The 22,539-nt window shown below is 37.8% G+C and overlaps 5 protein-coding genes and 3 pseudogenes across 5 annotated transcripts; 5 read left to right on the forward strand and 3 right to left on the reverse strand.

The window, feature by feature from the left end:
- Positions 1-2,397: 2,397 nt before the first annotated feature.
- LOC144435837 (histone H2B, gonadal pseudogene) lies at positions 2,398-2,769 on the reverse strand (annotated as a pseudogene).
- Positions 2,770-3,158: 389 nt separating this feature from the next.
- LOC144435884 (histone H2A-like) lies at positions 3,159-3,533 on the forward strand. The gene has a single exon (XM_078124525.1). It carries the CDS (start codon positions 3,159-3,161, stop codon positions 3,531-3,533), a length of 375 nt encoding a protein of 124 aa, XP_077980651.1.
- A 6,355-nt stretch (positions 3,534-9,888) lies between these two features.
- Positions 9,889-10,200, forward strand: LOC144435940 (histone H4). The gene has a single exon (XM_078124581.1). The coding sequence runs from the start codon at positions 9,889-9,891 to the stop codon at positions 10,198-10,200; it is 312 nt and encodes a 103-aa protein (XP_077980707.1).
- A 3,842-nt stretch (positions 10,201-14,042) lies between these two features.
- Positions 14,043-14,354, forward strand: LOC144435936 (histone H4). Its single transcript, XM_078124577.1, has one exon. The coding sequence runs from the start codon at positions 14,043-14,045 to the stop codon at positions 14,352-14,354; it is 312 nt and encodes a 103-aa protein (XP_077980703.1).
- Positions 14,355-16,822: 2,468 nt separating this feature from the next.
- Positions 16,823-17,191, reverse strand: LOC144435268 (histone H2B, gonadal pseudogene; annotated as a pseudogene).
- Positions 17,192-17,537: 346 nt separating this feature from the next.
- LOC144435107 (histone H2A-like) lies at positions 17,538-17,912 on the forward strand. Its single transcript, XM_078123666.1, has one exon. The coding sequence runs from the start codon at positions 17,538-17,540 to the stop codon at positions 17,910-17,912; it is 375 nt and encodes a 124-aa protein (XP_077979792.1).
- Positions 17,913-21,310: 3,398 nt separating this feature from the next.
- On the reverse strand, positions 21,311-21,679 carry LOC144435168 (histone H2B, gonadal pseudogene; annotated as a pseudogene).
- A 345-nt stretch (positions 21,680-22,024) lies between these two features.
- LOC144435132 (histone H2A-like) lies at positions 22,025-22,399 on the forward strand. Its single transcript, XM_078123693.1, has one exon. The coding sequence runs from the start codon at positions 22,025-22,027 to the stop codon at positions 22,397-22,399; it is 375 nt and encodes a 124-aa protein (XP_077979819.1).
- The last annotated feature ends 140 nt before the right edge of the window (positions 22,400-22,539 follow it).

Raw genomic sequence — 22,539 nt, forward strand, 5'->3', positions numbered from 1 at the left:
ATGGACTGTCTTTCAACCACCGACAATCAGTTTGGTTTTAAACCAGCACATGGTACTGATATGTCAATTTTTGTACTAAAGGAGATTCTAAACCATTATAAGCAACACAATACACCTGTTTTTGTAACATTTATGGATGCTTCAAAAGCATTTGATTATGTTCGACATGATATTCTTTTTAGTAAATTAGTGACTAGAGGTGTTAAACCATTTTTGTTAAGAGTTTTAGCGTATTTGTACCGCTACCAAGAATTTGTTGTAAAATGGAACGGAAGCCTCTCCGAAGGGTTTCATCCAACTAACGGCGTTAAACAAGGTGGAATTTCGTCACCTATATTCTTTACAATCTATTTAGACACACTTAGCAAGACTCTTTCATCTCTTCCGTTTGGCTGTCTTGTTGGTGGCCTAAAACTGAATCACTTGATATATGCTGATGATATAGTTTTATTCTCTACAGGGGCGTATGGCCAACAAATGTTGGTTGACTGTTGCGGACAATACGGCAATAGCTGTTCAATTATTTTTAATGAGAAAAAAACTGTATGCATGTTGTTCCAAGCAAATACAAGGAAAGTTAGCCAGGTTCCTATTTATTTAAATGAAAGATCTCTTAGTTATGTAAATGTCTATAAGTATCTTGGTGTTTTAATTACTCCCGATTTTAAAGATATTGTTGATATTGAGGCGAAGATTCGTCTTTTTTATGCCAGAGGAAATGCAGTTATCCGTGACTTTAAATATACGTCACTTTCTGTTAAGTGTCATTTGTTTTCTGTTTATTGTGACATTCCGTATTGTTCCTACCTGTGGAGTAACTTTACTGTCAGTACTTTTAATATGATTAGAAAAGCATTTGCTCAGGTTTTTAGAAAATTGACCGGTTTTAAACATTCTGTTATTCAAAGCAACCGTGCATTGTTTGTAAGTTTGTATGTCTGTACTTTTGATGAAGTTTTAAGAAAAAAAAACAAGTGCTTTTTACCAACGAATTTCGGCATCTCAAAACCCGATTATTGCGAGTGTTTTATATAACACCTTTGTCACCAAAAGTACTTTGTGGAATGTGTGGGGCCAGAGGATTTTTTAATCCGTCTTTTTTCCCCTTTTCTATTTTTTCTTCAGTATATGGAATTTTTTTTCTATTCCGAAATAAATAAATAATAAATAAAATAATAAGCAATCGATATTATACCTGTCAGTCAAATATTGCTAAAAACGTTGAAAATCAATAATATCATATTCGGTTTTATGTGTTTACGCGATATAATAGACCAACAATCGTTTTGCAACAGTTTTCACCGAAAGAAGAGTCCGAAAGAAATTTCCAGATCTGCCAGGAGGGAAAACCACTAGGACTCCCTCACCACCAGAGGTCACTCACGCATTCAACCAAAAATCAGATACACCAACGTTTTTACTGTCATTGGTATTAAACTTTTCTTAAATATTTTCACTCTACGCTAATTTCAGATGATATTGTCTTTTAAAGATGTGAAATGTTTGCCAAGATAGTCTAAAATTGCCAAATCTCCCCTACCAATGACACTACCATTAGATGTGCTGACCTTTACTATAATGATGCTATTTAATTTTTTAAGAACATATTTTAACCCTATATAAGTTATAAAGAATAGTTTCTGATACTTGATGGTGCTGTCTTGTAAAGCATGGAGGGAAACCCCCTATAGGCCCTAGCCATAGGCCACCCCCCCCCCCCACATGAGGGGTACACATCCCATGGCCAGTCTCAAGCTCTTCCCCCTACCTCTTACTACGTTACAGCTACCTAGCTCGCGCTGTATATATATATAGATCTTTCAACACTTCATATTATATATATATAAAACTGAGTATTTTATTTTCCTCCAAGAAACGTTTGCGTATATAGCGGACAAGATCAAAGTGTGTTGTAGAGGAAGTTATATTGAATCTACTAGTTAAGTCAAGTGTGACATATTTGCTGAATGTGAACTACATTTTCAAGTATGTTCTGCAGCTGTGAAATGACGCATGTGTACGTGTGCACGTCTTTTTTTATATACATTCCAAACCCATGCTGTGTACCGTAATATGACAAAATTGTATGTTTGATATTGGTGAATTTACACAAGATTTACTGGTGAATTATATATGTGGTGAACATGAATTGATATGTGGAGATGAATGGTGATAACCCCCACCTAAAGTATACATACAAATGCACACACATATCCACTGATCGAATATGAATATTGAATGAAACAAAGTATGTTCAATTAAGATTAATTTCACAAAGCAAAATAAAGGATAGATTTAGAGATATAGAATGACGTTTTGGTATACGGTAGTTCTCCTTTGGAGGATGTGGTGGCCCTAAAAAGGGCCGTTTTGTTTGTGTACGCTAAGCATACAATTTTACTTGGAACTGGTGTACTTTGTAACTGCTTTGGTTCCCTCACTGACGGCGTGCTTAGCGAGCTCACCGGGCAGCAAGAGACGTACAGCAGTCTGGATCTCTCTGCTAGTGATCGTAGAACGTTTGTTGTACTGAGCTAGGCGAGAAGCTTCAGCGGCAATGCGTTCGAAGACATCGTTGACGAAGCTGTTCATTATGGACATAGCTTTTGATGAAATACCAGTATCGGGATGAACTTGTTTCATCACTTTATAGATGTAGATACCATAGCTTTCACGTCTTCTCCTCCTTCTCTTCTTCTCACCACCACGTCCTTTGCCGCCTTTGCGACCCTTCTTACCACCTTTACCTGTAGACTTTGGGGGCATATTGATAACGTCGTACAATAAAGACGAGAATGAAATGTCATGGAAAATAACCTATATTTATAGATAAAAATATGCAAATTGAGGATTGTGTGTCATAAAATTATGAATTGCGAACGTCAGGGAAAACAAATAAAGCGACACAGTATCATTTATCAATAGAAGAAAGTGAAAGTAAGAGAGAAGAACGTCACCGAAAACGTTTCTTGCAACAATGTTTCGTAGCTTTCATATGCGTACAATAAATTTTGATTGGTGAGTATGACCGTCGCGTGATTTCATTGGTTGAAAGTTTACTCATGTATGATCCCACATAAGCATATAAAATGTCCTGTTTTCGTGACAATTTTTCACAAATTTTCTAAACTCATTTCAAAGTGAACGAATTGATTATTATGTCTGGACGTGGAAAAGGCGGTAAAGGCAAGCGTGGTAAGGCAAAGAGCCGTTCAGCTCGTGCTGGTTTGCAGTTCCCAGTTGGCCGTGTTCATCGTTTCCTACGGAAGGGTAACTACGCAAAGAGGGTCGGTTCTGGTGCTCCAGTTTATCTGGCTGCCGTGATGGAATATCTGGCTGCCGAAATCCTAGAGCTTGCAGGCAACGCTGCTCGTGACAACAAGAGAACAAGGATCATCCCCCGTCATTTGCAGTTGGCTGTCCGTAATGACGAAGAGCTAAACAAGCTTCTGGGTGGTGTAACTATTGCCCAGGGTGGTGTATTGCCAAACATCCAGGCAGTACTCTTGCCAAAGAAAAGCCAAAAGAAATAATTTGTGTACTTCTTGAATACCCAAACCAAACGGCCCTTTTCAGGGCCATCACATCCTTCAAAAAGAGAACTACCGTATATCAACATAACACATCACATAACAATTTGCATTCAAATCAAGTTTTAGCATAATTCATAATATCGCCGAATAAGTTGCAAACGTTTGTCGTCCAATGATTATGATATACATATTGATTCGTAATATTTTAGGTTCTCTCATCTAGTACTAAACATAAAGGCCCAGTTACACGATGCAACTCATGAAGCAATTCGTCGCATGCAACGAGGCTTGCAACTGCGACGGGAGCGCGTACACGATGCAACTAGTTGCATGGTGAGTCGCAAGAGCTAACTGTTGCACATGCGTAAATATATAAAAGTTACAGGTCATCGAGGTCAAGTCTTCTAGCGGCAGGAATTTGGCAAAAATGCTATGAAATTGCTAATATTTACGAATAAAATGACTGAAAACTTGTTGAGGTATCGATAGTAAAACTCTATTCAATTCGAAGTTCGTTTAGGGCGATGTTGATCTTTCCGATGTCGCTACTTGCATTCAAGTTGGAAATAAAATGATATTCAGCGGAAATCAAGCATTCATAGACATTGCATACTATTTATAAGTGGTAATCGTGGTGATAAATCGAAATGATATAAAAAATACTTGCTGAAATAGAATATTTATACTAAAAACATGGCGGCCATAACATTGAACGTCATTTGATACGTAGGTATATGTCAAAGGTTATTGCTTGCGACGCGACGAAGTGGTTACACGGTGCAACTCACGAAGCAACTCGAGAAGCAACTTGCGACGCGTCGCAAGGAAACCGACATGTCGGTTTCCTTGCGACGCACCTTGCAACGTCGCAAGACCCTGCGACGAGGCGAGTACACGATGCAATTCGTCGCATGCGACGAATTGCATTGTGCGTTGCTAGTCGAGTTGCATCGTGTAACCGGGCCTTTATGAATATCACGTGGTTTTAACTCATGACCAAGTTTGATGCGTTTCATCGCCATTATTTTGTCGTCTGTGTGTACAGTTATAAATTTACCGCTGTAAATGATATCAACCATTTCCCAACGATCATAAGGGACAAGGTTTATATCTAAAATTGAAGAAAAAAATGTTGAATGTCATAGACGTCTTGATCGGGACAGATGACCTGAACATTTAGTTCATTTGAATATTTTCACAATGAAGGTCGGGTTAGTACATAGTATTATCCAACATTTGATGAAAACTAAAGTGTTAAAGGAAAATGTGTGAAGATCTTAGACAGCAAAGTTTGTTTAAACAGTCACGAGTTCTTTCACTCGCCACCAATAGCCCTGCTATCATTGTTGCTTCCGTCTCCTTCATCTTGAGGACGAAATTTGCTTCTGACAGCGGACCACAACGTTTTCAAACAGTGCCTCCCCAGTGTCTGTCTAAAAGGCCCAGTTACACGATGCAACTCATGAAGCAATTCGTCGCATGCGACGAGGCTTGCAACTGCGACGGGAGCGCGTACACGATGCAACTAGTTGCATGGTGAGTCGCAAGAGCTAACTGTTGCACATGCGTAAATATATAAAAGTTACAGGTCATCGAGGTCAAGTCTTCTAACGGCAGGAATTTGGCAAAAATGCTATGAATTGCTAATATTTACGAATAAAATGACTGAAAACTTGTTGAGATATCGATAGTAAAACTATATTCAATTCGAAGTTCGTTTAGGGCGATGTTGATCTTTCCGATGTCGCTACTTGCATTCAAGTTGGAAATAAAATGATATTCAGCGGAAATCAAGCATTCATAGACATTGTATACTATTTATAAGTGGTAATCGTGATGATAAATCGAAATGATATAAAAAAAATACTTGCTGAAATAGAATATTTATACTAAAAACATGGCGGCCATAACATTGAACGTCATTTGACACGTAGGTATATGTCAAAGGTTATTGCTTGCGACGCGATGAAGTGGTTACACGGTGCAACTCGAGAAGCAATTTGCGACGCGTCGCAAGGAAACCGACATGTCGGTTTCCTTGCGACGCACCTTGCAACGTCGCAAGACCCTGCGACGAGGCGGGTACATGGTGCGTTGCTAGTCGAGTTGCATCGTGTAACCGGGCCTTAAATGTCTCTCAAAAGTGTAAACATTCATCACAATAAATGCGCGACATAGCCGCGGGCGGCGCTGTTCAACATACGGGCATTTATTCTTGACTGTCTGTTTGTCGTCAAAGCCACAGCAGACGGCAGCAGACGCCTGTGACATTTTGTCATTTTGTGTATATCATGAATACGCGAAAAAAACTGATAGATTTCAAACGTTTGAATGACATTGACATAGGACGAAGTAGCACACAAACAAGAACTGCTTCAAAGTCACAACTGTACTCGGTGGAAAGAATAATTTCAAAACGAGTAAAGGCTAAGGTGAGTTTACAATTTTGTTGATTCTGTCGTCTGCAAGTACTGCAACTATAAATACGTTTGCGGTTTAGTGGCATGACAATGTTTAGTGCTAAACTGAAATAAACTGACATTCTTCTCAGAAAATGAAAATAACAATGATACAGACATAAACAAAAATATGCTTGAATTGTTGATACAGTTTTATCCAATCTTTTGTTGTAAACGAACCTTTCATATCTTTTTCCACAAACTTTAGTATCAAATTTTCGTAAATAATTTTTGAAAAATAAAATCTTACGAGTTTTCAATCACCTACCAAAACTACGTCATGTACAAGTAAAAATTCGGAAACTTTGGAAACAAAAACCTCCTGATTCTGAAACTGTGAAAGCAAACAAAATTACATCAGAGAAAGACAACACAGTAAACTGTAAACACACCCAAAAAAATGGTACTGTAAATGTGTTAGTATGATAATATGAAAGAAAGCTGGTTAGTTAGAGCTAGACATTCTGGGCATTCTTCAGTATATTTCAACAACAACATGTGATATTCCCTTTTCTTCTCAGAGAATTGAGTACTTATTGAAATGGAGTAACTACCCAAGTTGGCAAGCAACGTGGGAGCCTGAAGAAAACTTAAACAAAACCCTATTAAAAGGTTTCTACTCTCCTGTCATAGCAGACTTTAGCATTGAAGAAAACCTCACGAATTTCTATGTAAATATTGGTAAGGAAATTACCCAGTCAATTTATTAAAATATACTAGTGGCCATATGAGGGTTTGGTATTTATTTTTGGATTTTTAATTTATAAAACAATGTTATCACGGCTTCCTACTTGAAATATCAATAATAAATATAAAAAATTTAAACCATGTCTATGTTTTTCACTCAATACATTGCCAAAAGCTACAAAATGTGTAAAAAAAAAAAAAAAAAGGTTTGTTATTGCATGTACAATAACAGGCATCATCATAATAATCATGTATTTATATTTTGTTGGTATTGAGTTACAAACAACCATTTTGCATATATAGTTTCACATTGATCTTGGAATTAAGCCATTATAAATTTATTATAGACTGAAAATGAAAAAAAAATAATACCAAATCCTCATCCATATGGTCACTTTAAACCCCATTGTTAAAAGTGTTCTTTGTTTACTGATTGAATGTTAGATTATTTTTGTTCAGGATATTAGAGGAAATACCAGATTTAAACTTAATAATGCCTCTCACTTAATGCCAGCACTAGCTGCAAATGAGATGTCATCAAATAAACAAAGATATATTCACTGAAAATTGGTCAACTTTGTACAAAACCGGGGGTCTATTACATGTATCAGTGTAGTGACAAGTTTAAATACTCTTAATGGTGTACAATATATAAACATCTTTTAAAAAAAAACACATTCTAGTTGTGTGTGTGTGTGTGTGTATATAATTGGGAAGACTATTCCAGTGGTTTATACTTGTATGGACTTTGGACAGTTTATATTGATGCCCTCTAGTGTCACAATGTCTGATCTTAACAAAATCAGTCACTCTAGTATCATATTTCCCCGACAGAATTGTGTATAGTTCAACCATGTCGCCCCGTAGCCGACGGTAAACCAAAGTAGGTTGGTTCAAATGTCTTAACCTTTCCTGGTACGACAAAACTTGATTGGCATATTCCAGGTGTGGCCGGGCCAGACACTATGTGTTGACTGTTGTCATTATTATAAATCTGAAAATCAAAGTATTTGTAATAATTTTAAATCTACTTACCCAGGATTACACTGAGATTGGTGAATATCCAATTCATGTAAACATTCATAACGCGAAATAAACAGAGAACATAGTGATACCGTTTGTGTTTTAAGGACTGGAACTAAACACGATGATGACGAACTAAAGACTGAACTATCGTAGTGCTTCGAACTTAGAATAGAATCTTTTCCGAACAACAACAAAGTTACCATGTGGACGCCTAAAGTGTTCTTCTCGATCGACAAACATCAATAACATGGTCGTAGAACGCAAGACGCAGCTGCAAAACAAAACCGTGATATGAAGCGAAAACTGCGACGTCAACATCGTCGATTGAAAGTACTACAGAAAAAGTCATTTATTTTTTATTCAAAATGATTTACGTTCAACTTGGTGATCTCTTACGTTTGTTAAGCTTTGTTTTATTCAGCGGTTATCAATATATCCAATGTGATGTTTTTTACTTTTACCTGTACGTAAACTCACAAGATATACATGTTGTCAAATGGGATGTGCTGTACACTGTATTTTACAACCTCAGTACTAGTGGCAACCAATTATAGATCTTGCAACACTTCATGTTATTTTCAAAGGTATTTAATATATGCAGGAGTATGAAATTTGAATGTTAAAATATAAATTCAGAAAAAAAAAACCTCTGCTGATAACAATTTACGTAGCAGAAGAAATACTGACAATATTTGTTTTGCAGGGTAAATTTTGTGCTATGAATGTTAGTTTACTTTTAATTACTTCTCACCTCTCACCTCCAACTAGGACCAAGTTAACTACGTCCATCGTTTGTCGACCGATGCCATGCTTTCAAAGAGCTAGTAGAATTCTTTACGACGTTACGACGTAATATTTCATTCAATAGACTCGGAGAGTTTCGGCTACACTTTCAACGTGTACGCGCACGTGTGACGTAGGAGATTTTGTGCTACTACGTCGCAATTTTGACCTACTTCTCTGCGTACTGACAAGTTTCGCGGGCGTTTCGAACGTGGCGATGGCTGTTTACACGTAAGTAAACAACGTGAAATTTCTTTTTAAAATTTTTGTAAAATCATAACTAATATAATAAAAAATTTTGATGCTTTTAGCAAGGTTGACCCTTCACAACATAATACACCTCAGTAATTTTGTTTTCCATGATAAAATATCTAAAATGCAGCCTTGAATCTGTGGCTGCCTTCACGTAACTGATTTTGCACAGAAATCACGATGTGTGATGATGACTGTCGCTGCAATCGTCAAGATACTACAGGGTGATTTTATTGTGAACATACGAGATTATTCAAGTACATATATATATATCTGCTTAATTATTTGTCTTGTCATAATTTTGAACCATACGGTTATTGTCATTGCGCTATTTATGTCATATAACCAAAACATTAATGTAATATTTAGGCTAACCATGTAATCTATTATTGATATACGTAAACGGCTAACCAAAGCAAAATTAGGTCACAGCTGGTACGCGAACGTGAACGTGAGTGAGTTGCGCGTTCGCGTACACGTTGAACGTGTAGCCGAAACTCTCTTTTGATAAATGTATCACCTGTATTTTACTTGAAAGTCTAAGATATGTCCGTCATTGGTAAAATATCTGACCGCAATATACAAGGTTTACTGTTATTGTTATTATTCAAATTTGTGTAAATATATCCCAAGACCACTAGTATGTCATGCCAGCGATGTATTCGAGATCTTTCAACCTCACGTACTACTACGATAGTTGAGTACTATAGCAATAAGCATCTTAGTACAAACAAGAAATTAATTCTGAGAGAATTTCATTAACTTTCAAATGTATTAAACAAGAATTGTTTTTTAAGTTTTCAAAAGATTATTCCACAGCTTGTTGTAAAAGGATGTTCTGTAATGTTTACATTCTTATTAGGTGAGGTAAAATGAATAATCTACCCGTAATAATCAACTTACAATTTGTTGTTTAATGAAATCTTAAAATCACAGCTTGGGATCCCAAGTGCGAATGAACGGAGCTTGGTGAAGCTGTTTTGTGAAAAAGAGCGGGAATTCCAACTCAGATAATAGTGGTCATTTGCAAGTGTGAAAGGACGTTGTTTGATATTACGTTCGCCTCAGCTCTATATAAACTATGGGGTAACGCTTGAGAAACCATAACAACGTAACTCCCCAAGTGAAAACAATATCTTACAATAATCATGTCTGGTCGTGGTAAAGGAGGTAAAGGTCTTGGAAAAGGAGGCGCCAAGCGTCATCGTAAAGTTCTTCGTGATAACATCCAGGGTATCACCAAACCAGCTATCCGTCGTTTGGCCCGCCGTGGTGGTGTCAAACGTATCTCTGGTCTCATCTATGAAGAAACCCGTGGCGTACTGAAGGTATTCTTGGAGAACGTCATCCGTGATGCCGTCACCTACACCGAGCACGCCAAGAGGAAGACCGTCACCGCCATGGATGTCGTCTATGCTCTGAAACGTCAAGGCCGTACTTTGTACGGATTTGGTGGTTAGATCCAACTACAGAAACCCAAACCAAACGGCCCTTTTCAGGGCCACCACATCCTCCAAAAAGAGAACTACCGAATCTAACTAAAGTAGTGTACATTTATTGATGCTTCCCCCAAGTTGCACAGACACTACACAAAAAGTGAATAAAATACAAGGCCAACATGATCTAGAACTTCAATGAAGTGATTGTTTGATTACGACCTAGGTTAGACCGAAGTAAACAAACCAAATATACATCAAATATACACTAATACCCATATCAGCTGTACAGCATGGCAGACATGCATGAACAACAGAGTATAACTGCATATCAAGATCAAATGACCATTTCATATTTTAGGTAGTCTAGTTCGTACGATTTATACCTTCACTCACAAAAAAAAACAGTCTGGTCACCCAGACTGTATTTTAGGAAACCCATTGTGATTCTTGTTGATATTAATATGGAATTACTCTGTTGTTCATGTTTGTCATCTTTATCCGTCCTATATATTGTTCTTTTCTGTTTATTTTGTGTATATTCTCCTTAAAACATGGTGAACTAAGCCTTAGCCCGTTCTGATCAACATACATGTATTCTGAGTGCTGATGTCGAGTCAAACATGCTGTGAGAATGTTTGTTTCTTAGGAGGTTACTATCAATCAAGTATCGGATTAGAATTTCAATTATATGTAAGTTGTCTGACCATCCATAGTCTGACTTATGATCTATAGAACAGTTGGTCTATTATTCTTGCAAATCAGAGTTGTACTGTTCTTTCGTCCGCGACACTGCGAAGCACCTTGGACGGTGCCGTAAAAGAGGATGTGGTTTACGACGATGTTGGTCTAGAAGAGAAGTTTGATCTTACGTAAACGCTAAAACTAATGTGAGAAAATCTGGGACTGAAATCCATTTTTTTTAAATAACGCGCACACAGTCAAGTGACAAAATAGACTAAAAATACATCGCCGAGGGCATCGTTATTATCCGTGGAACTGGATAAGTAGAGTGTCCCAACAACTGATCTTGCCAGTTTTACTTCAAAAGTGATAAGTAGATTATAGCGAACATATTTACTTGGCATTAATACGGATGTATTCTCTCTAACACTCACGACTTTAATAAAAGTTAACAAAACAGTTCATTTCTACAACATACTTCCATGGTATAATCGAGCACCTGAATGTGTTATTTCTCTTCAGTATCGTTTATCGCTACTGAACTCATAAAAATCCGTATTGAAGCATGTGTTCCATGTATTGCTGCATAACTGAGATACAAGCACACAGCTGACAATGAGGTATACAGTGAAAAGAAGCATTAGTATATACTAGTATATGCGAATTCTACATTATCACTTGTAAAGCTATTTCTCAGCAGTAAAATACACACGGAATATAGATATACAAGTAAATCAATGTGGATACGTATATACACAGCCATGGTATGTATGGCGCCCCCAATTTGTTTTTACTTTATACTTCTGTTTTTTTTCCAGTGGGTTAAATACGGCGTATTCCGGTTATCGAACTTCCGGTTGTTTCGCAGGAAAGTATCGCGAGAGGGCGCACCATATCTGACAAAGTGAGGGCCAGAATTTTCGTCATGGCATCTAATAGTATGGCGATGTATGAAGCTGTCAACAAAATGGTCGTAAAAGAACTCCGTGCATTCATAAAAGAGTGGAAAATTACCACTTCTAAATCTACTAGATATCGCCAGAAATGCTGTCAACCTTGGTCTTGAAACACTAGAAAATGATAATTTTCTGAGAGAACGGAAGAGGAGACGAATAGTGGATGTCAAGCATCAAAAGATAGAACTAATCGACAGCGGAAACATTGAAAGTTGGACGGAGGACCTTCGAAATATACCCGATGTAGACATGATAAACATATTTCTTTACCTTACTGGTGTCTGTTGCTTGACAAAAGAACGATTAGAAAATTACAAATCTGACAACAGCTTCCAATCTGATTAAAATCCGATGTAGATGTTGGCTGATCGTTCATTGCTATTTTACCTTCGTTATTTTGCCTGAATTGACCTTCTTGGTACATGTTTACATTTTTTAGCTTGCCTGATCGCCTCCTCTACGATCAGGCTAAAAAATTTAAACATGTACCAAGAAAAATAATATCAGGCAAAATAACGAAGGTAAAATAGCAATGAACGATTAGCCGACATCTACATCGGATTTTAATCAGATTGAACAGCTTCCAGCTACAGTCATTGCAATATTGAGAGTTCGGTCGACAATTACCAAGCCACATGTTTATATTGTAACTGATGTCGCCGCATACTTAGGCCTTTCTTGTTTATTAGAACAGTGGTGTAGCACCACGGGTGAAATCATAAAACTTTGTCCGGAAAAAAACATTTCATGTACTGGTTATAAGTTGGCATAAACATATTTGTATTGATATACTCATCTTTACTATCACACTTTGGTTAGCTTGCTATTCTTCATTCAGGACCATCAGTGTATAAAAAAACCCATTGAAGTCGGCAACGAATCATAAATATTGTTATTGTGATTGATGTACCACACCGCCCACCCCTTCAATGAATCGGCCTTCCATGTAACGTTTACGTGGTTCACTCATCATATACCATGTCTTATACCGATCTGATTAAAATCCGATGTAGATGTCGGCTGATCGTTCATTGCTATTTTACCTTCGTTATTTTGCCTGAATTGACCTTCGTGGTACATGTTTACGTTTTTGTCCTGATCGGTAGAGAGGCGATCAAACATGTACCACGAAGGTCAATTCAGGCACAATAACGAAAGTAAAATAGCAATGAACGATTAGCCGACATCTACATCGGATTTTAATCAGATTGGTTTTATACAAGCTGCAATAACTGTAGCGTATATTGTGATTTTGAGGGTTCTTTCCTCTGTTTTTGTACCTTTTTCCGTTCCGATGTTTGACTGGAAGCAATCGCTACAATTTCTCCAACGGTAACGCAAATGGACGAGGTCACACTGAAAACGTGAGTGAGATGTCAGTGTACTACTCGTTTCAAAATGTTGCTACTTTTGGGTTTTCCTCACGGTCGAATTGCAGAGCCAAACTTACGCGAAATATTAGGAGAACAAGAGGTTAATTTGCTATTTCGTTATTTGATGGGCGATAATGCAATATTATAGCGTAAAGTTACGGGGAATGACAGAAAATCTTTAGTCAGTGGTTACGATGCCTATAGACTCTATGCTTTGCAACAATGCTCTACAATTCTGGCCCTCACTTCCGGTTCTAAAACAGCGCCCCTAGTGGCCAAACAATCATATCTTTTATCTTTTCGGGGCTTCTTCGATAACCGGAATACGGCGTATTGCGTATACATTCTTTTAACTCTCGCCTGCCACCTGTTGATAATACTAACATTTAAAAACTAATAATATTCTAAAATGTCGGTTATAGGGATATCAGAGAGGTTTATTATTTTGTATCTAAACACTTTAAAATATCTTAAAAGAGATAATCATTATGTTTTCAAAAGGCATTTCTCCAGAGCTTGACGTAAAATGAGAATCCTGTTACAGAAGTAATGTTTACATTCTTATTAGCTGAGGCATAATAAATAATCTACCAATAATAATCATCTAACACTTTGTTGTTTTATGAAATCTTAAAATCACGGCTTGGAATCCTAAGTGTGAATGAACGAGCTTGGTGAAGCTGTTTTGTGAAAAAGAGCGGGAATTCCAACTCAGATAATAGTGGTCATTTGCAAGTGTGAAAGGACATTGTTTGATATTACGTTCGCCTCAGCTCTATATAAACTATGGGGTAACGTTTGATAAACCATAACAACGTAACTCCCCAAGTGAAAACAATATCTTACAATAATCATGTCTGGTCGTGGTAAAGGAGGTAAAGGCCTTGGAAAAGGAGGCGCCAAGCGTCATCGTAAAGTTCTTCGTGATAACATCCAGGGTATCACCAAACCAGCTATCCGTCGTTTGGCCCGTCGTGGTGGTGTCAAACGTATCTCTGGTCTCATTTACGAAGAAACCCGTGGTGTTCTGAAAGTATTCTTGGAGAACGTCATCCGTGATGCCGTCACCTACACCGAGCACGCCAAGAGAAAGACCGTCACCGCCATGGATGTCGTCTATGCTCTGAAACGCCAAGGCCGTACTTTGTACGGATTTGGTGGTTAGATCCAACTACAAAAACCCAAGCCAAACGGCCCTTTTCAGGGCCACCACATCCTCCAAAAAGAGAACTACCGAATCTAACTAAAGTAGTCTACATTTGTTGATGCTTCAAGTTTCTAACTGGAAGTTGCACGAGGCCCTACACGAAAAGTGAATAAAATACAATCCCAACATGATCTAGAAACTTCAATGAAGTGATTGTTTGATTACGACCTAGGTTAGACCGAAGTAAACAAACCAAATATATACTAATACCAATATCAGCTGTACAGCATGGCAAACATGCATATTTTACGAAACACATTCTGATTCTTGTTGATATTAATATGGAATTAGTCTGTTGTTCATGTTTGTGTTTGTCATCTTTGTCAGTCTTATTATTAAATATTGTTCTTTGTTTTTTGTGTGTGTATATTGTCCATTGCGAACTAAGCCCTAGCCCGAGTGCTGATGATCAATCGAGTATCGGATTAGAATGTCGATTAAGAGTCTAATCATCCATAGTCTGACTGATCTATAGGACAGCTGGTCTAGCCGTGGATGTACTAGGCTCACTAATGGTCTACCATTCTTGCAAATCAGAGCTGTACTGTTATTTCTTCCGCGACACTGCGAATCGTCTTGGACGGTGTCGTAAAAGAGTTTACGACGACGATGTTGGTCTAGAAGAGAAGTTTGATCTCACGTAACCGCTAAAATTAATATCAGTGAAAGAATCTTGGACTGAAATCCTGGTTTCTACAACAAAGTGTAGTATTCTCCGTTTTTAGAGCGCACACAGTCAAGTGACCAAAAACACTAACAATACATCGTTGAGGGCATCGTTATCATCCGTGGAACTGGATAAGTACTGTAGAATGCCCCCAACGAATGATCTTGCCAGTTTTACTTCAAAAGTGATAAGTAGATTATAGCGGACAGATTTACTTTGCATTATTATGGATGTATTCTCTCTACCACCCATGACTTTAATAACAGTTAACAAAACAGTTCATTTCTACAACACACTTCCATGGTATAATCGAGCACCTGAATGTGTTATTTCTCTTCAGTATCGTTTATCGTTACTGAACTCATAAAAATCCGTATTGAAGTATGTCGAGACATGGTTATTTCAGTATGTGTTCCATGTATTGATGCATAACTGAGATACAAGCACACATCTGACAATGAGGTCAAAGATAAGTAGATTATAGCGAACAGATTTACTTGGCATAAATATGGATGCATTCTCTCTAACACCCACGACTTTAATAACAGTTAACAAAACAGTTCATTTCTACAACATACTTCCATGATATAATTTCTCTTCAGTATCGTTTATCGTTACTGAACTCATAAAAATCCGTATTGAAGTATGTCGAGACATGGTTATTTCAGTATGTGTTCCATGTATTGATGCATAACTGAGATACAAGCACACAGCTGACAATGAGGTCAAGAAATACAATGGAAAGAAACATTAGTACATGCATAGTTAAACAATGCGAATTCTACATTATCGCATGTAAAGCTATTTCTCAACCGTAAAATACTAGTAGTGGATGTAATGCATAAATTCGACATCTGGTGACTAACAGTATGAATAAATGCTGACATTTGGTGCCCCCCTTGCTTTTTATTGTTCCGCTACTTATTATGCCTTGACGTTTGTATCGCTCGCCCTCAGTCTCCGTCTCAGTCTAAAATTTAAGGTCACAAAGTTCAAGTTTGTATTTGGAAGAAAGTTTCATCAGCTTGTGCATGTTTATGAATACATACATATAGTATTTTGTCATATATAGGAGATACCAAAATATATGGACAATTACACAGTACTTGGGTATACGTATATACTAGTAGGTATATGAACACATACATACGGAATATAGATATATAAGTAAATCAATGTGGATACGTATATACACAGCCATGGTATGTATGGCGCCTCCAATTTACTTTTACTTTATACTCCTGTTTTTATTCAGCGGGTTATACTTTCTTTTGACTCTCGTCTGCCACCTGTTGATACTTAGGCCAGGTTGTTTGTCCTTGTTAGTCGGATCTACGGAGCGGTGCAAGCTATCCATGTACCAGTTGTATTTGTTAATTTACCGAGCCCAGGTCCGAGGTTTTCTTACAAAACCATTATGTCATTTACTGTGAAATTTTTCTGAAATGTCCTTGGTCATTTTTATCAGTAAAATTAATAGTACATGTATATCAATACAACCATTTCTTTGTACGACTTTTATTAATTTGTTGTCAAAAATTAAATGATTCGCGTGAGTGTCATTCCTTTTGACCGTGTATTGTGTCGAAGAGATATAAATCGGAATTCTTCAAGTTTGTATCAGAAAATACAATATATGATTAGAGCATTTAAATTGTGTATGCATTAGAGTCATGTTGTTTGGTTTGGTAGTTCTCTTTTTGGAGGATGTGGTGGTCCTGAAAAGGACCGTTTGATTTGTGTATGTTGGGCATACGAATTATTTGGAGCTGGTATACTTGGTTACGGCTTTGGTTCCCTCACTGACGGCGTGCTTGGCAAGCTCACCGGGCAGCAAGAGACGTACAGCAGTCTGGATTTCTCTGCTCGTGATGGTGGATCTCTTGTTGTATTGGGCAAGACGGGAAGCTTCAGCTGCAATACGTTCGAAAATATCGTTGACGAAGCTGTTCATGATAGACATGGCCTTAGATGAGATACCAGTGTCTGGGTGAACTTGTTTCATAACTTTGTAGATGTAGATACCATAGCTTTCCTTTCTACGTCTCTTTCTCTTCTTGTCACCACTTCGTACAGCTTTAGCCTGCCCGGCTTTCTTGGCAGCTTTTCCACTTCCTTTGGAAGGCATGTTTGATTTCAATCGGATGATGGTTTCAGTGTGTTGAGGCAATGCAAACGGTGCACTTTTTATAACCAAAGAAATGCAAATGAGGAATTCTAATGATAATGAAGTGATAGGCGGGAAAGAGAAAATTCAATAAGAATTATCACCTTCTATATATGCATCTAACTTCGCGCCAAATAACTCTTTGTCATTGGTTAGGTTTGCAGCTCATTACCAGTTCGTTGTTGTGATTGGCCAAAAATGACTGTTGGCAGAATTCTCCCTTCGGCTATAAATTTGGACAGTTTGGTGGTAGGTTCAGTCATTTAACATCAGTAGACAGTACTCACAAAAAACCAACAACTTCATAATGTCTGGACGTGGTAAAGCAGGTAAAGCTAAGGGTAAAGCAAAGAGCCGTTCCAGCCGTGCTGGTTTACAGTTCCCAGTCGGACGTGTGCACCGTTTCCTTCGCAAGGGCAACTATGCTAAACGTGTTGGTGCAGGTGCCCCAGTCTACTTGGCTGCCGTTCTCGAATACTTGGCTGCTGAAATCCTAGAGTTGGCAGGAAATGCTGCTCGTGACAATAAGAAGACCAGAATCATTCCACGTCACTTGCAACTGGCTGTCCGTAATGACGAAGAATTGAACAAACTGATGGGCGGTGTCACCATTGCTCAGGGTGGTGTATTGCCAAACATCCAGGCAGTACTTTTACCAAAGAAGACTCAATCCAAAAAGTAAATCGTATGCTATGCATACGCAAACCAAACGGTCCTTTTCAGGACCACCACATCCTCCAAAAAGAGAACTACCAAACCTTCAGTAAACACACCAATATTTCTTTTCTGATGTCTTGCCTCTTTTTAATACAGAGAAATACATTACACAATACGCAACAAAAATTAGGAAATAAAGAATGGAAATTGAGTTCATGGTACAAACAAGTACCAGTCCAAATACAATGATATGGTACCACACCCTTGTCAACACAGGTGGACTTACTTGAGAATGGCACAACTTGAGTTCAAGTAAAAGGACAATTCTAAGTCTGGGTAAAACTTCTGCTTTATTTCAATAACTACGTTTGACCGCACAGAGTCTTTATTCAAGGGCTAAAATACAAAAATAATATAAACTAAAATGGAAATTACTAGAAAAGAGTATGGTATCCTTAGCTTTACCTGTACTCTCTGCCACACTCGTGACTATCATTTCTTGGCTTTGGATCCTAATTAAATGACATGGAGGGTTGATGGGAAAACGAACTCTTCACCTCTTGTAACCATAAACGTTTGAGAGAGACTTATTTATCGACTTTTACTTCTGATTTGACTTAAGAATTATTAAAACATTTAAAATCGTGTAAATTTATGGTTAAATTACAACTACTCACAGTCCCTGATAGAGGGACTGTGAACTACTGTTGCACATTAAGTCAAGTCGTGTGTTGGCCTATAGTTTTACGACATTGTAAATTTGATAGTGATGTCATTGATAATACTAACATTTAAAAACTAATAATATTCTAAAATGTCGGTTATAGGGATATCAGAGAGGTTTATCATTTTGTATCTAAACACTCTAAAATATCTTAAAAGAGATATTCATTATGTTTTCAAAAGGCATTTCTCCAGAGCTTGACGTAAAATGAGAATCCTGTTACAGAAGTAATGTTTACATTCTTATTAGCTAAGGCATAATAAATAATCTACCAATAATAATCATCTAACAATTTGTTGTTTCATGAAATCTTAAAATCACGGCTTGGAATCCGAAGTGTGAATGAACGAGCTTGGTGAAGCTGTTTTGTGAGAAAGAGCGGGAATTCCAACTCAGATAATAGTGGTCATTTGCAAGTGTGAAAAGACGTTGTTTGATATTACGTTCGTCTCGGCTCTATATAAACTATGGGGTAACGCTTGGGAAACCATAACAACGTAACTCCCCAAGTAATCATGTCTGGTCGTGGTAAAGGAGGTAAAGGTCTTGGAAAAGGAGGCGCCAAGCGTCATCGTAAAGTTCTTCGTGATAACATCCAGGGTATCACCAAACCAGCTATCCGTCGTTTAGACTTAAAATTAAATATTGTTCTTTGTTTTTGTGTGTATATTGTCCATTGCGAACTAAGCCCTAGCCCGAGTGCTGACGATCAATCGAGTATCGGATTAGAATGTCGATTAAGTGTCTGGCCATCCATAGTCTGACTGATCTATAGGACATCTGGTCTAGCCATGGATGTACTAGGCTCACTAATGGTCTAGCATTCTTGCAAATCAGAGTTGTGCTGTTACTTCTTCCGCGACACTGCGAAGCACCGTGGACGGTGCCGTAAAAGAGGCTGTGGTTTACGACGATGTTGGTCTAGAAGAGAAGTTTTATCTTACGTAAACGCTAAAATTAATACGAAAGAATCTTGGACTGAAATCCTGGTTTCTACAACAAAGTTTAGTATTCTCCGTTTTTAGAGCGCACACAGTCAAGTGAAAAAATAGACTAAAAATACATCGTTGAGGGCATCGTTATCATCCGTGGAACTGGATAAGTAGAATGCACCAAACGACTGATCTTGCCAGTTTAACTTTAAAAGTGATAAGTAGATTATAGCGAACAGGTTTACTTGGCATAAATATGGATGTGTTCTCTTTAACACCGACGATTTTAATAACAGTTAACAAAACAGTTCATTTCTACAACATACTTCCATGATATAATCGAGCACCTGAATGTGTTATTTCTCTTCAATTACTGAACTCATAAAAATCCGTATTGAAGTATGTCGAGACATGGTTATTTCAGTATGTGTTCCATGTATTGATCTATAATTGAGATACAAGCACACAGCTGACAATGAGGTCAACGAAATACAATGAAAAGAAACATTAGTACACGTGCATAGTTAAACAATGCGAATTCTACATTATCGCATATAAAGCTATTTCTCAACCGTAAAATACTAGTAAAGGATGTGATGCATAAATTAGATATCTGGTGACTAACAGTATGAATAAATGCTGACATTTGGTGCCCTCCTTGCTTTTTATTGTTCCGCTACATATTATGCCTAGAAGTTTGTATCGCTCGCCCTCAGTCTCCGTCTCAGTCTAAAATTTAAGGTCACAAAGTTCAAGTTTGTATTTGGAAGAAAGTTTCATCAGCTTGTGCATGTTTATGAATACATACATATAGTATTTTGTCATACTAGTATATAGGAGATACCAAAATATATGGACAATTACACAGTACGTGGGTATACGTATATACTAGTAGGTACATGAACACATACATACGGAATACAGATAAGTTATTAAATGTGGATACGCATATACACAGCCATGGTATGTATGGCGCCCCCAATTTACTTTTACTTTATACTCCTGTTTTTATTCAGCGGGTTATACATTCATTCTGAAATGTCCTTGGTCATTCTTATGAGTAAAACTAATAGTATATCAATACAACCATTTCTTTGTGCGACTTTTATTAATTTGTTGTCAAGAATTAAATGATAAGCTTTGGTGTCATTTCTTTTGACCGTGTATTGTGTCGAAGAGATATAATTCGGAATTGTTCAAATTTGTATTATTTTCTGATCATTACCTGCATGATCAATCGCTCCCTTCAAAATGGTACATTTCCAGATGTCTGGAAGGAGGCAACCGGCAACTCTCGTTACAATTTACGTAACGACTGTCGTCAAAATCTTGTTGTACCTCGATCATATAATACACTAAATGACAGAGCGCTTTGTGGACCAAAGCTATGGAACTCAATTCCTGGAGAACTAAAGCTGATCACTGACATTGATTTTTTTAAAGGTGAACTTAAACACACCTGTTTAAACAATATTATAAACTGTATTGATGTATTACCACGTGTCTTTTACTTAGTAGTCATTTTAGCCTTTTTGTAATTATTGTAACAAATTTGTTGTTTTTACCTTTATTATATTGTTTTACCATTCTTTTAAATCTATTTTATGTACAGCGCTTTTCAATATTAAAAAATAGAAAAGGCGCTTTAGAAAATAATTAAACTTTAAACTTTATTAGAGTCATGTTGTTTGGTTTGGTAGTTCTCTTTTTGGAGGATGTAGTGGTCCTAAAAAGGGCCGTTTGGTTTGTGTATGCTGGACATACGAATTATTTGGAGCTGGTATACTTGGTGACGGCTTTGGTTCCCTCACTGACGGCGTGCTTGGCAAGCTCACCGGGCAGCAAGAGACGTACAGCAGTCTGGATCTCTCTGCTGGTGATGGTGGATCTCTTGTTGTATTGGGCAAGACGGGAAGCTTCAGCTGCAATTCGTTCGAAAATATCGTTGACGAAGCTGTTCATGATAGACATGGCCTTGGATGAGATACCAGTGTCTGGGTGAACTTGTTTCATAACTTTGTAGATGTAGATACCATAGCTTTCCTTTCTACGTCTCTTTCTCTTCTTGTCACCACTTCGTACAGCTTTAGCCTGACCGGCTTTCTTTGCAGCTTTTCCACTTCCCTTGGGAGGCATGTTTGATTTCAATCGGATGATGATTTCAGTGTGTTGAGGCAATGCAAACGGTGCACTTTTTATAACCAAAGGAATGCAAATGAGGAATTCTAATGATAATGAAGTGATAGGCGGGAAAGAGAAAATTCAATAAGAATTATCACCTTCTATTTATGCATTTAACTTTGCGACAAATCAACTCTTTGTCATTGGTTAGGTTTGACTCTCATTACGTTCGTTGTTGTGATTGGCCAAAATTGACTGTTAGCAGAATTCTCCCTTCGGCTATAAATTTGGACAGTTTGGTGGTAGGTTCAGTCATTTAACATCAGTAGACAGTACTCACGAAAAACCAACAACTTCATAATGTCTGGACGTGGTAAAGCAGGTAAAGCTAAGGGTAAAGCAAAGAGCCGTTCCAGCCGTGCTGGTTTGCAGTTCCCAGTCGGACGTGTGCACCGTTTCCTTCGCAAAGGCAACTATGCTAAACGCGTTGGTGCAGGTGCCCCAGTCTACTTGGCTGCCGTTCTCGAATACTTGGCTGCTGAAATCCTTGAGTTGGCAGGAAATGCTGCCCGTGACAACAAGAAGACCAGAATCATTCCACGTCACTTGCAACTGGCTGTCCGTAATGACGAAGAATTGAACAAACTGATGGGCGGTGTCACCATTGCTCAGGGTGGTGTATTGCCAAACATCCAGGCAGTACTTTTACCAAAGAAGACTCAATCCAAAAAGTAAATCGTATGCCCAGCATACACAAACCAAACGGTCCTTTTCAGGACCACCACATCCTCCAAAAAGAGAACTACCAAACCAGTAAACACACACCAATATGTCCTGCCTCTTTTGAATAAAGAGAAATACATTACACATAGTTG

Source organism: Glandiceps talaboti, chromosome 5 (assembly GCF_964340395.1).
Source record: "Glandiceps talaboti chromosome 5, keGlaTala1.1, whole genome shotgun sequence".
NCBI classification, from domain to species: domain Eukaryota; kingdom Metazoa; phylum Hemichordata; class Enteropneusta; family Spengelidae; genus Glandiceps; species Glandiceps talaboti.